The sequence below is a fragment of the Penicillium vulpinum genome, assembly GCF_028829585.1.
Source record: "Penicillium vulpinum strain IBT 29486 chromosome Unknown utg000002l_segment0_segment0, whole genome shotgun sequence".
In the NCBI taxonomy this organism is placed as follows: domain Eukaryota; kingdom Fungi; phylum Ascomycota; class Eurotiomycetes; order Eurotiales; family Aspergillaceae; genus Penicillium; species Penicillium vulpinum.
Window position 1 is genome coordinate 5,303,089 of NW_026643242.1, and position 14,824 is coordinate 5,317,912.

The 14,824-nt window shown below is 40.9% G+C and overlaps 2 protein-coding genes across 2 annotated transcripts; both read left to right on the top strand.

Annotated features, from left to right (window-relative positions):
• Positions 1-11,023: 11,023 nt before the first annotated feature.
• N7479_004999 (acyl--CoA ligase) lies at positions 11,024-12,721 on the top strand (the record flags this gene model as incomplete). The annotated part of the gene is made up of 1 exon (XM_057252696.1): positions 11,024-12,721. The coding sequence occupies one exon, from the start codon at positions 11,024-11,026 to the stop codon at positions 12,719-12,721; it is 1,698 nt and encodes a 565-aa protein (XP_057112021.1).
• A 488-nt stretch (positions 12,722-13,209) lies between these two features.
• N7479_005000 (MFS transporter) lies at positions 13,210-14,694 on the top strand (the record flags this gene model as incomplete). Its single annotated transcript, XM_057252697.1, has 1 exon — positions 13,210-14,694. One exon carries the CDS (start codon positions 13,210-13,212, stop codon positions 14,692-14,694), a length of 1,485 nt encoding a protein of 494 aa, XP_057112022.1.
• Between the last annotated feature and the right edge of the window lie 130 nt (positions 14,695-14,824).

Below are 14,824 nucleotides of genomic sequence, written 5' to 3' on the forward strand. Positions count from 1 at the left end.
ATCTATATAGAATTAGTAACGAATATTTATCGAAATAAGATCAGAAGAAGAGTATAACTTACTACTATCAAGATACTGGGTTATCTCGTCACTAACCGGCTTCGCTTTAGGTTTCTTTGGGCGAAGCAGATTATAAAGAGCTGTGCTTGGCCTTAATCCAGGAGAGGAGACTAGTAGGCCTTGACTAGTAGTATAACGCTCTTAGTAAGGTAAGAGAGTATCTTGGAATAAGGCTCGATATTTATCACGCTATTCCTTCGTCCAATCATCGGAGAGAAAGAATTGGAACCTATTATCTGGCGCCAGTATAGTACTAATCGTATAAAGGTGATCACGATTATGATCTGTCTGCGAATAGTACTTATTAAGCTTCAATCGGCCAGCCTTAAGGGAGGAAAGTATCTGTTGTTTCTATAGGACACGCTTTCGTTGAAGCTGCTTAATAGACTTCTTAAGGTGCTCAAATAATATATTGTAGATCTAGAATACTAGATATACAGTTATATCTCGAGTCTTTGAAAGCGCAAGAGTGTATTCGTAGAATGGCTTTGTGAGACAAAGAAGGTAATCGATCTAACACTATTCGTCGTTATTAAGTGCTATCTCCTCGCAGTTATAGTCTGTACAGAATATACTAAGGAAATCACAGAGCCTCTTTGCCCGGCGAAGTATAAGAAACGTTGAGTTCTACCTAGTCTTTATATCCTGAAGTGGTATAAGTGCCTGCTCTAAGGGCTGAAGACTAACAAAAGCTTCGCGACGTTAAGGACTAGCCCGGATATAAACAGCAAGATACTGTACCTTGTTCAAAGTATAAGATATACTGCGATTTTTGCTTTGGGTATTTACTTTCGCGAGTATTGATTGGCGATCAGACTATTTAGTCTCAGCAGTATTATTTAGAGGGACTGCTTTTAAGCGATTAAGAAGTTAGTTCAGACTCAATTGGATAATATATATAAGATAGGGTATTCGGATAATATAAATATCGCTCGATAATACCTATTGTAGCGAGTTAATAAGGGTCTTGTTATTCGATATATTATCTGTGGTTAACCCAAACATACGATCCTGGATATTGTGATCAGTAAGTATCTCTAAGAGGACACCACTTAGATTAGCACCAGTGTAAGCACCTTCGAGGGGTTTAAACCTAAGAAGCACCTCCCGGTAGGACCAATCAATATCAATAAAATAGCCAGTGATAGCTATAAATACTTGTCCGAATAGTGAAGTCCAGCAATCCAATGCAATTGAAATTTTTGTATCTACTGGAAGTAGTTTAAGTATAGAGTGTTAACGTTCTTTTATACGAGTAGATAGTCGACGTCGAACTGTATCAGCAGAGGGGATAGATAGTAGGCTTAGGGCCGAGTGTACTTGTAATATTATCCGTCGAAACGTTAGATATTCGATAAGGTGAAAGGGAAGTCGATTGATCGTGATAAACTGTAACAGATTGTCCTCCTAAGCTACCTCGGAGAATGGCTCTCGGATAGTATTTTCCTATTTTAATTATATTAGTGGTACGAACCGTACTAGAGGGATATCTATACTGTTAACTGAATAAACTTATCGAGTCGCCCTCGTTGCTGATCTCCACTTATAGCCCTTTTATAGGTAGAAGTCCGAAGATACCTAGTTATAGTAGTTGTACTATAACGCGTATCCTTCCCGTTCGTATCTTTTTTGGCTGTATAAGGATACTCAAGGATCGCAGAGCAATGCTTATATATAACCTTTGGGCTACTATCGCTGCTATAGGCTACCTAGGTAAAGTGCTCCCAGATATATAAAAGATGATTTGAGTGCTATACGACCTTACCCTTTGATCTATAATCAGTTTGTAACCACCACTCTACCTATTCTTAGTGATTTATTCTATTATATAAGAAGTATAACCTTTTCCGATCGGGTCCGATACGTTTAAATCGTTTAAGCTGGGGGAGTAAGGGAGGGTCGTCTAGTCGAAGAAAAGCCGGTACGGAGATATCAAAAGTCTGTTGGCTTGTCGATAGCGTAGCTGGATAATTAGAGGGTATAAGGTAGGATAAGTTATTGTAGTCACCTCCGAATTGGGATGATATAAACTCGGACTGCTGACTTTAGGATATCGCAGAGTTAATAAAACCTATAACTGTAAGGGCTTTTGAGAATCTATAAAGGAGTGTTGATACGTTACAAGAAGCTCGACCACCTAGAAGTGTTACTTAGCTAGTTAAATTAATAATCGATAGATCAAAATAGAGGGTGATAACAGTAATAGATAATTAGTTAAATTGTCTACAATAAGTGGGACCGGCTCGAAGAAAGCCTATAAAGCTCGAAAAAAGCCCACAAAGCTCGAAAAAGAGCCCGTAAAGCTCGAGAAAAGCTCGTAAAGCCCACTAATAACCCGTAAAAAGCCTATTCCCGGCCTATTCCTAGCTCGTTAGAAGTTGATTTTCCTCAAAATATTTTAACTGATTAGCTATAAGAAATTGTTAAACATAGGTAGCTTATCTAGAACCATTAGGACTAGCAATCTAAAATATTCCTAGAAATCATAAAGGTATAGACTTTCTTTTTATATAAAATTTGAATAAGTCAAGCCACTTATAATTGGTATTGATCTGAGATTGATACTCGACTATAAAGATATATATGGTTCCCAGTACAGAATATATATCTCAGTATATATCAACTTATAAGCGTAGAACATTTCTAACAAATTGATCTATATAGTTATAAAGCTTAGTTATTATACTAATATATCAAAGATAAATATCTATTCACTAGAATTTCCAAATATTTCACCTTCCTGATTATGATAATGGAGTAGAATTCTATGTTTGAACCAAAACATAGGTAAAAGACTGTCATTTATTTGGGTGATTCAGCCATTTTATGAACGCCAAGACCATGGTTTATACAATTTCGAGCCCAGAGGGGGGGGGCCCGACGAGCCCCCCCCTTCGAGCCGGGGTCCGGGTCGAGCCCAAAAAGTTCGACCCCCAGCTCGTTGAGGGTCGGGTTTCGAGCCCGGACCTTGGGCCCAAAGTTGGGCTTTGCGGAAGTCTATAGATTACACCTTTATTCTTAAGCTTCGCCTCGGCTGTATCGAGATAGGAGAAAAGCTTATTATAGATACTGTAGATATTATATACAGTAATATCCTTAGTCTTTAACAGTATTATTATAAAATCAAAGAAGGGCTTTGTTAGAAGAAGAAGATATTCGACTTAACACTACTCTTCTTAATCGAGCTTGAAATAAAGATATTGATAATCAGTACAATACTGATTATAGAATAGCTAGAGCTTCTTAGCCCGGTTAAGTATCAGAAATATTGAGTTCTATTGTGTCCGAATATCTTAGATTAGAATCAATATAGGCTCCGGCTGCAGGGCTATAAATACCTCTCGACGTTATAGGCTTATATTAATAAAGACTGCTAGTCCTCGGATCTTCTATACTTTTATTAGTCTAGCTATTATAAGGATCTAGGGGTAGAAGATATACCTTTTTCAATATATCTGTAATCTGGATACCGCCGGAGATATTGCGCTTATTCTGGAAGGAGTGGGTTTTTTCGTTAGACCACTCTAACTCGATCTCCTTATTACTTAGCACTACCTTAAGCTTCCTAAGAAGCTTATTGAGACTTAGTTAGATTGTATACGCGATATATAGAACGCGGAAGATCGAGATATCTAATAAATACTAAGACTGAAGGTTCTCCTAGATACTCTGTATCAAAGTATTGTTATTAGTTACGTTATCTGTAGTCACTAACAGGATACGATCCGAGATACTATATTCTGTTAGGATCTAGGTCACGGTTTTACTGAGATTTTCACTAGTATAGGAGCTATAGAGAGGCTCAAAGCCTAGAAGAACCTTACAGTAATCCTAGTTATAATCGATAAAGTAACTAGTGATAGCTATAAAGGCCTACTGGAAAGGAGAAGTCCAGCAATCTAAGGCTATCGATAGCCGGTACCCCTCTGGAAGTCTCTGTAGAATCCCCTTCTGGTTATTCTGGACTGTGATATCGAGATAATATCGAATAGTTCGTACTGATAGAATCGTAAGTTTAGTGGATAATTACTGAGTAACCTCTAATATACAGTGGAATTAGGGGTGTTCGATCACTCGAAAGGGTAGATATATAGTTAAAATAAATCTCAGAATAGTATCGGAGAGACGGTCTTAGGTAAATAATATACTAGTAGTACCTAGCTAGATTATAGTACTTAATATTAGCTGCTAAATTATAAAGGACTTACCTACTGTAGTAACACTAGTTAAGTAACCCGGTTAATATACTATTCTTTTAATAAGCTAGTCGATTCTCGGGCTATTTTTCTTTGAATATACTCCAGTTTTAAGGTACGCTGTTATAGGCGAAGAACCAGTACACTAGAATCTTAGATAGCTAATTGTACAGAGGTATACCTTATATATAACCTTCGGCTTTCTATTTTTGTTATTCGTAACCTAGTAGAAGCTGTCCTAGATATCCGATTTGCTTTTTAATTCCTATCGAATTGTGTTCTTTATATCAGACTAAGATCTATACTCAGTTATAAGCCACTAACTAACGAATTTATTCCGTAAGTCCTCTATATTATTATATATAGAATCAGATAGATATAAAACCCAGTGCTTTTGAAGGGGAGGTCCGACGTAAGTAAGGGATAAGGGCGTAAAGGTTAAACGAGTTAAACGAGTCGGCGATATCGATAGGACCGGTGTTTAGATACCCAAAAAATCAGAGAAGTTATTAGGATAAATCCGATTAGAAGCTAAATCTATATCCGAATTGGTAAATAAGAACTATAATTGAGATATTGAGAAGTTAACAATTATAATATATAATATAGTAGGGTGCTTAAAAGAATAGAGAGGCTTATATCTAAACTAGTAGAGGTTTTTAGGGGTAAAGTAAACGTACTAGGATATTCTAACTTAGACTTACTTTTAATATAGTTTACCTAGATAATTGGCTGTGTTATATATTAGTGCGGATAATTGGAGGATATCCTGCGGATCTTAAGGATATCTTAAGGATATTGCGGATATCTTGCGGATATTTTGTGGATATACTGTGGATATATTGTGGATATTTTGTGGATATCTACAAGATATCCGTAAGACCTCGAAACTCGTTAAGTCCGTATTTCGAGAACTTCTATCTCGGATTTCTTAAGTTCTAGTAGTCGGAACAAATTAAAAAAATAATCAGTAGATAGATAGGACTTTTAGCTTTTATTTGAGCCTAAAACTAAAAGAATTTATCTAATAATAACAGTTTTGATTTTCTATATTCTGTTTCCTACAAAGTTTATTATAGTTAACAGTAGGTAAATATATATTTCTACGTATAACTTACCACAAAATCGTCAATCTACGGCTACCTTTACAATATAACGTCGGACTAAGAAAACTATAAGACCACCTACAAATACTGTATAAGGAGACCTTCGATATATATCTATTTCCTAAAATTTCAAAGTGCCGACCGTCGATTTAAGGGGTTAGTTCTGTCAAGACTAAATATACGTTTATTTCAGTGGTAAGGAAATATTGGTAAGCTGTATTAAGATTATATAATAGGCTATAAGGGGGAAAGTAAGCGAGAGTTATACTAGTGCGGATATCCTTGGATATCCGCATTGCGGATATAGATATGAACTTATATCCGCAGTGCGGATGTGGATATCAACTCATATCCAATATCCGCAAATTGCGGATATAAGGATCGATCTGATATCCATTGGAGCGGATATGCCGCAGTCTACACCGGCTTAAGAAATTGGTCGACGAGGAGTAATATTTAATTCTCGCTACCTTACTACAAGATACGAAGCTCTCAATTGCCCTCGACTACTAGATATCGCCTTTTCAGCAGGTATTTATAGCAATTATAGGGTACTTTATCGACCGAGACTAGAATTACCGTAAGCTCCTACTTGGTTTCGAACCACTTAATAGGGCGTATTCTAGTGTAAATCTAAGTGAAGTACTTATAGAGATCTTTAAGAAGCTTAATATTACTGATCGTATATTAGCGATTATATCAGATAACGCGTTAAATAATACAACTTTAGTATAGGCAGTTTAAGACTCTATTGACTCCCTTAAACTACCGAATAGCCCGGTGGTTATTCGAATCCCTTATCTTATATATATTATCCAGCTAAGCCTTCGCGAGCTACTTAGATCGGTGAAGGCCGATCCCTAGAACGATACTACAGATCGGAATATTTCAGATATCCAAGCCTAAGCCTAAGCTCGATCGCTCTGTGCTTTATAGAGTGAATAAGTTATTATACAAACCCTTATTAAGGTAAGTGTATCGCTTTATTTATCACTTAATATATCTAATAACTATCTAGATTCGAGGGCTTACTGTATTTATTAATATAAGCCCCTAACGTCGCGATAATTTCTTCTGTCTCTAGACTAATAGAGCAAAACTTACACCTATCTAAGATATCTGTACCCGCTGGAATTCTACCTTCTTAATACTTCGTTGTATAAAACGCCTCAGTAAGCCCTACGATAAATACTATAATAATATTGGGACTTAGAAATATAAACTCAGTAAGGTAGAATAGCGGTAGGTCGACTACCTCCTATATATCACAGAGCCGTTCTATCGCTTTACTACAGTGCTTTCAAAGACCAAAGAGATAACAGTATATTATATTTTTAGTATTTATAACGCCCTCTTTAAGTACTTCGAGGAATCGATTGTATAACTCACTCCGAAAACTATACCTTAGAAGAAGGCGATACTATAAGCCCTTAATACTAGGATAGTAAAGCTTACCTCTTACTATACAAAGACGAAAGAGATCTATAGTAGTCTCTACGCGATTAGAACAATTCTTGTACCCCAGTATAAGCTTCACTTCTTCTTAAGTAAGGCGTAGGGTATATCGGAGAACAATATAAACTGGAGTAATCAGTATAAGGAAACGCTTCGCTAGTTTATAGCTCCTTACGCCTAAAGATACACTCAGACACGGTCCCTACGAGAAGAGTAACCCCCTAAGCGTCACTCAGCCAGTATAAGTGACCTAGACACCCTCCTTAACCTTCTGCCTTATATCCACTCTAATCTATTAACGTCGGAGTACGAACTTACTAGATACCTTAAAAAGCGTATATTATATTCACTGTTATTACGAGCGGGAATACTAATACCTATAATAGCAAGGAGAAAGGTCGATCCTTTACAATTCTAGAAGGAATATAAGAATAAATTCCTAATTCTTTCTAGTGTTACTCGCGATATTCTCTCTATTCCTACAATAGGCGCTGGAGTTAAACGTCTTTTTAATTCAGCACAGGATATCTACCACTACCGACGTAGGCGGCTAAGTGCGAAGATAGTCTAGGATATTATAATATTCCGGTGTAAAACCCAGTTCGATATTAAAATAGAAGAACTACCCGATAAGGATACGTCCTTAGATTCAATATAAGAAGCAGACGAACAGAGAGAGGCTGAGCTTACCACTGATATACCTAAACCAATTAGCGATAGTGAGGATTCCGAGGATAATAATCCTGTTGGACTGATCGAGTATAAGTTTATAATAGAGAGTCAGCTTCCTCGTCCTTCTATAGTGCTAAGTACGCGGAAGCGACAGAGAAGTGAGCTAGTCGACAGTGAAGATAAGAGTAGTCCTTATCTCCCTTATTATAGAGATAAGGGTAGCACTCAAAAGCGCCCTAGTTTAAGAGAAGTAAGGAAGCGTAGCAAACCCAATAATAATCAATTTATATCGTATTAGTGTGAATATATAAATATAATAAATACCTAAGTTATTATACAAAGGCTTCTAAGGCTTATTTCTGACCCCGGTCAAAAAAGTGACAATATATCAAGTTGTTGTATAAAGGCTTTTAAAGCTTATTTCTGACCTCGGTTAGAAAATTGACAGTAGTATTAAGTTATTGTATATATAATCGAATTACTCAAAAATACAGAGAAAAAATGCACAAATAATACAGGTCACGAGGTTAAGAAATTCTGCTTACTAAAAAGGCCTATAGGCGCCCACGGTGTCTATAGATAATGGGCCCTAATAGTAGGGCCCGTCTATAGGCGTATAGATAGTGCCTATCGCCCGCTTATATAAGGCCCGTGGGCACTGCCCACCCGCCTGTCTATGGGCGATGTCGCAGTCTAGTCGCACTTGTATAAGCAGCGGATTCCCTACCTAAAATCCCCTCCGCGAAAACAATCAGACGCTGTCTTTAAAGCACTGTATAAGAGCGCCAGCAGAGTATACTACGGAGGCTACCTCCTAGTGCAAAACTCTCCGTTGCACTTAATTACTGGACCTCACCGTTCGTATAGGCCTTTATAGCAATTACTGGCTATTTTATTGACGAGGACTAGCAGTACCGTGAGATCCTTCTTAGATTCGAACCTCTCTACAGAACCCACTCTGGTGTAAACCTTAGTGTTGTACTTACGGATATTCTTAAGAGGTATAATATCAAACATAAGGTACTTACGATCACAACCGACAATACTTCGAACAATAAAATATTAGTCGAAAGTCTCCAGCAAGCAATACCAGAAGATACCACTATTGTTAGAGTTCTATATATTGCCTATATCCTCCAGCTATATCTCAATAAGTTACTTGGATATATAAAAGCGAGCCCAGTGAATAAGTTAACAGAGACTCGGTGGACAGAACAGCGGTCTCAGTCCGCCCGAACGAACGCGAGGCAGTATAAGCGAGAGATTGTTAACACTTTAAGCAAGGTCAGTTATATCTAATTTTATAATATTAATACCGTTTCTTATACCTTACTAACTATTTCACTAGGTTCGAAACCTCGCTATATACGTAAATATAAGCCCCCAGCGACGGGATATATTTTACGCCCTTCAGACTGAATCAGCTAAACTCGCGCCAATATAAGATATCAAAACGCGATAGAACTCTACTTTTCTTATACTCCGGTGTATAAAGCGGCTTCGCCCTTATTTTACGCTATTTTGTGATAAGTATAAGCGATCGGACCTTACGTTAGATAACGATAAATAGCGATAGATCGAGTACCTTCTTTGGATCACCCAGCCTTTCTTTAAATTCACCCTTAAACTATCAAAGATAAAGGATACCACTATCTATTATATATTTAAGATCTACAATAAGCTCTTCGAGCACCTTAAGCAATCTATTACACAGCTCCGACGTAAAAGGGTCCCTTAGAAAACAAATATACTACAGGCTCTTAAAGCTGCACAGTAGAAACTTAAGGACTATTACGCCGAAACAGATAATATCCGAGGTAATCTTTATACAATTGGAACTATACTTACTCCTACCAATAAGCTTCGGTTCTTTTAAACCGATAAATAGGAAGAGCAATAGGCTCAGAGGTATCGACGTAGCTTTTAAGACTACCTTATACTATATAAGACACGTCTTAGAAGTATACAGACGTCTCTACCGTCCTAGTCTTCGAAAAGGTCAGGGTCTCGCCTCGATATAATACTCGGAAGTCAGTAACCTAATAACCTATCGCGTGATAAGCTCTCACAATATCTTAAAAGTGGTATATATAAAGTGTGACCACTAGAATTATAAAATATAGTACTAATATATAATAGATACTATTAATATATCCCCCCTTCTGTTCTAGAAGGATAACTAATATCGATTCCCAGCTCTTATAAGCCTAGCCCGAGATATACTTTCGATTCCAGTAACCGGGGCGGGCGTCGAAAGGCTGTTCAACTCTGCTCGGGATATCTGTCACTACCGCCGAGGTAGACTTAACACCGACACTATTCAGGATCTTATAATATATCTTTGTACGTCGAGGTTTAACTTCGAAGAAGCCGAGTATACGTTTCTAAAGGAATTCTTCTCTCGCGATAAGGTCGAGACAGCCAACGAAGAGCAGAATAATAGTCTTTATATATACGAGTTTAATCCGATTAGCGATAACGAGGAAGATAGGATAATAGTAGAGATCAGTAATAGAAGGGAGGACGAGCAGCCTACTCTATTAACTAGTAACGAGGATCACGTTCCAGAGTGTGATATCCCACTACCTATACCTAAGGAAGGGAATACTTAGGTACGTAGATTTATTAGATCCCGGAAACGTACAAGGCAGGATAACGATAAATAGGAATACTATTAGCTTTAAATTGATAACTGTGTTATTTACAATCTAAGTATATATAGGAAATATAGTATAATAGTAGCAGTCGAAGAAGGTTTTAGGCACTATTTCTGACCGCGGTCAGAAATAGTATAGGCTAAAGTGGCTTTTTACGTATAAGTAATTTCTGATAGCCGTTAGAAATAGTAGTGGTGTATTAGAATTAGAGCGGGCTGTAGGAGCTTTTACCCCCTTAAGGTGAAAAGGAAATACAATAAGATACAGGTAAGAAATACATAATTTATGTAGATACGACTCTTCCTATATTTGCACTGTTTAGTAACCCGCATAGGTAACCTGCAAACCCGCGCGGGTTACCCAAGCAAACCCGAAACCCATTGCGGGTTATAAAAGTCGACCCGAAACCCGACCCATTTGCGGGTTGGGTTTTTTCGGGTTTGCGGGTTTGCGGGTTTTGGCGCAGTCTAAACCCTACCACACGCCGGCGAGGGTAATAATAACAAGAACAACGAACTAAGACTTCCCTTCCCACTGGAACAGGGTAATAAGGCTCACCAACACGAGGTTAAGCCTAACTTGATACGACTAGACTAGATAACTGCTAGCACGGGATGAATGAATAAAAGAAGGTTTTTTCATATTAGACTGCAGCTACGGGGCTAGAGTAATATACTCCAGATTCTGCTGCGAAAATCCGCCGGAGCGGATCAACATAGCTCCCGAGCCTCCTGCTCGGGACAATGGAAGCCCAATGCCGAGTTTTGCTTCCGGGAGGTATATGTGTATATGACTATATTATATATAGGTGCTTGTATTTAATCCTTGATTTGGATATCTCTTTGGATTTTCAAGTTCCGTTTATATTATATCCAAAATGCCAACAATTTACCATTCCCCTTATCCAGATATGGAGATCAAATCGGTTGATTTGGTCTCCTATCTGTTCTCAAACCCTCTCAACACACCTCTGGATCGGCCTATGTACATTAATGCTATCTCAGGAGAGCAATATACCCTTGGAGATGTGATTCAACGTACACGCTCTCTGTCCAACGGACTCCGACAAAGTATAGGACTTAAGCCCAACGATGTCGTGGCATTGTTCAGTCCCAATACAATCGATTACCCTGTGGTATGCCATGCAATTGTCGGATCCAGAGCTATTGTTGCTCCGACCAGTGCGGCCTTGACGGCACTTGAGCTTAATGCTCAGCTCAAGACTAGCGGAGCCAGATTCATCTTCGTCCATTCATCTTTGCTACAGACTGCCCAGAAGGCAGCTAAGGGGACACCCATCGAGAAGATTATCTTGATAGATGGTCAAACGCCAGTCAATGGGGAACTCACATGCAATCATCTCGCTAGCACATTTGCCCCCGCTGATTTCCTCGCTATCGATCCGTCCGAGGCAGCTAGCCAACCCACATTCATCTGCTTTTCATCCGGAACTTCAGGGGCAGCCAAGGGTGTCGTTACAACACATCAGAACCTCACCTCAAACCTTCAGCAATGGCGCCACCAACTAGACACCGGTCTTCCCTCCCAGCGACCAGCAAGAAAATCCGCCATTGCATTCCTGCCCTTCAGCCATATCTATGGCCTCAACCTATTCATGTGCCAATGTCTGATTTGGGGCACGACAGTGATCATCCTGCCAAGGTTCGAGCTCGATTTATACCTCAGCTGCATCCAGAAATACCGACCAGACGAGTTGTCGTTGGTACCACCCATTGCTCTGATGTTGGTTAAAGACCCACGGGTCGCCAAATACGACCTCAGCAGCGTACGCACAATAATGTCTGCCGCTGCACCGCTTACAGTCGAATTATCGTCCGCCCTCGAAGCCAAGTTGACAAAAATTTCCAAGACACAGGTATACTGTACCCAGTCATGGGGTCTGACAGAGACCTCGCCAATGGCGACTGTCGTCCCAAATGACCGTATGGATAAGCGGAACGCGGGTGTGGGCTGTATTGTGCCCAACATGCAGCTCCGCTTTGTGGATCCCGAGTCGATGAAAGACGCAGCCGTCACATCTGATGGATCCACAGAGCCTGCGGAGATCTGGTGCCGTGGTCCAAACGTGGTGGGGGGCTATTACAATAACGACGACGCGACGAAGGAGGCATTCCACGTGGACGAGGAAGGAACGAGGTGGTTCCGAACCGGCGATATCGGTATTATCGATAGAGATGGGTATGTCACCATCCAGGATCGCATCAAAGAGATGATCAAGTACAAGGGACTGCAGGTCATCCCTAGCGAGCTGGAGGGAAAGCTGGTCGATCACCCCGACGTGGAGGATGCGGCTGTGACTGGGGTGTGGGTGGAGGACAAGGCCACTGAGCTGCCAGTTGGATTTGTGGTTTTGAGTCCCCAGGCCAAGGACAGGGATCAGAAAGCTATTCTTGATGGGATCCATGCTTGGCTGAATGAGCGTGTTGCCAACCACAAGCGTCTGCGTGGGGGCATTCAGGTCTTATCGCAAATTCCCAAGTCGCCGAGCGGGAAAATTTTGCGTAGACAGTTGAGGGATCTGCTGAAGAGTCAAGTGCCCAAGGCTCGTCTGTGATTGAGAGTTTAGCATTCTCTGCTTATAGCCTGTACCCGTATAGATCGTGAAGTAGCAATTCAAACCGTCGAATTAGAAACTCTGGCTTATTTCTGCGTATTCCAAATATCGTGTCACTTGACATATATACATGCTACATGCTGATACTAGATAGAATCAACCAATCTACTTCGTATCTCTAACAAGTAAAATATCTAAAACGCTAAAACGTGAAAAACTCGGGAGATTTCCCTGGAGCCCGCGGGTTCCGATCGGAGTTCAATTTAGGAACTTTATCAGGTACAATATAAGACTCAGAGACTCATTTCATTTTCTTGTTCTCTATAGAGTCAATTACCTTAAATCAAGCTCATTGCACATATCCTTTTGCATCGGTTCTTTAATTTGATTGTCTCAATTTGATTGCCTCATTTTCGCCTGGTGGAGTCGGACCAGCCGTATCCGTACACGGATTGCGATTCCTCCTCTCAGCCATATCTCTACTTGTCATGGGATCGTGGATGCGGCCCTTCTCACATGAGAAGGAGGAAAAAAGACCCAAGTTCGTCGAGTTAAGGTCGTCAAAATGGTTTATCATGTTCGTTGTTGCCTTTGCTGTCGGCACGGATATCTTCATGTACGGTCTTATCGTGCCGGTCACGCCAACTGCACTGAAAGATAAAGTGGGCATCCCAGAGAAGGATGTTCAAAGCTGGACATCAATTCTTCTCGCGCTGTACTCCGCTGCTTTGTTGGCCTTTGCGCCTGTTGTCGGGTACATCGCTGATCGAGCCGAGTCCCGCCGGTGGCCTTTGCTAGTTGGTCTCGTTGCACTGGCCGCTGCGACAGCCTTGCTGTGTGTCGGTAGTCATATCGGATTGTGGATTGCTGGTCGCTTGTTTCAAGGTGCTGCGGCTGCGGTGGTGTGGACAGCCGGCTTGGCACTGCTAGTGGACACTGTCGGGAAAGACGAGCTTGGCCAAGCTATTGGCTATGTATCCATGGCTATCAGTATTGGAACGTTAGCTGGACCTCTTCTTGGTGGAGTTGTCTATGAAAATGGTGGATATTACGCCGTTTATGGCCTTGCCTTCGCTTTCATCGCCCTCGATATCATCTTACGATTGGTTTTGATCGAAAGAAGACATGCTATCAAATGGCTTGTGCCGGAGATGACACCGTTCCCTGTGAATGGGCATCAATCCACGGAAAAGGAGTCTGGAGAAATCTCACATCCTATGTCGTCGACCAGTGGCTCTGAATCTCGTGAATCCCAAACGCCTTCTCCCACCTCACGGAGTGCATTCGGGCGTTTGGCCATTTTGTTGAGCTCACCCCGTCTTATCGTGTCCGTCTGGGGATATCTCATCCTGTCGATTATCATGAGCTCATTTGACAGCGTCCTTCCACTCTTCGTGCAACAGACATTCGGGTGGCAGCAAAGTGGCCAGGGACTAATCTTTATCCCGCTCATGGTACCACACATTCTAGACCCGTTGACGGGGTGGGTTATAGACAAGTACCCCAAATCCTGTCGCTATCTCACCACAGCGGCATTTCTCGCTCTCGTTCCCGTGTTGGTGCTTCTAAGATTTGTCACGCATAACTCGATTCAGCAGAAGGTTGTCCTATGTGCCCTCCTTGCGTGTGTTGGGCTATGCATTGCGGTGGCTATGCCGCCTATCGTTGTAGAGGTCTTCTTCGCTGTGAAGGAAAAGGAAGATAAAACTCCTGATATCTTCGGTCGCGGTGGCGCTATGGCCTCAGCTTTTGGGCTTTCAAATATGGGATTCGCGGCTGGGAGCCTGATCGGGCCATTCTTTGCGGGATTTATTCGCCAGGAGGCTGGCTGGGGGGCGATGGGATGGGCACTAGGGTTGATAGCTGGCGTATCATCCGTCCCAATCCTGTTGTTCATTGGTGGCTGGATCTTAAGAAAGCCGGTGAAATCCGAGAATGAAGTCCAAGTGACAGACAGTCCACCTGGCTCATGAGTTGAAAAGGGCCAACGAAGAAATCCATCATGTATAAATACTTCATGCCTTCTATACATACGTATATCTCAAATATGATAGCGTTATGGATAAAATTTACCTTGGGTGCCTGAATTGTCGGGTATATGTA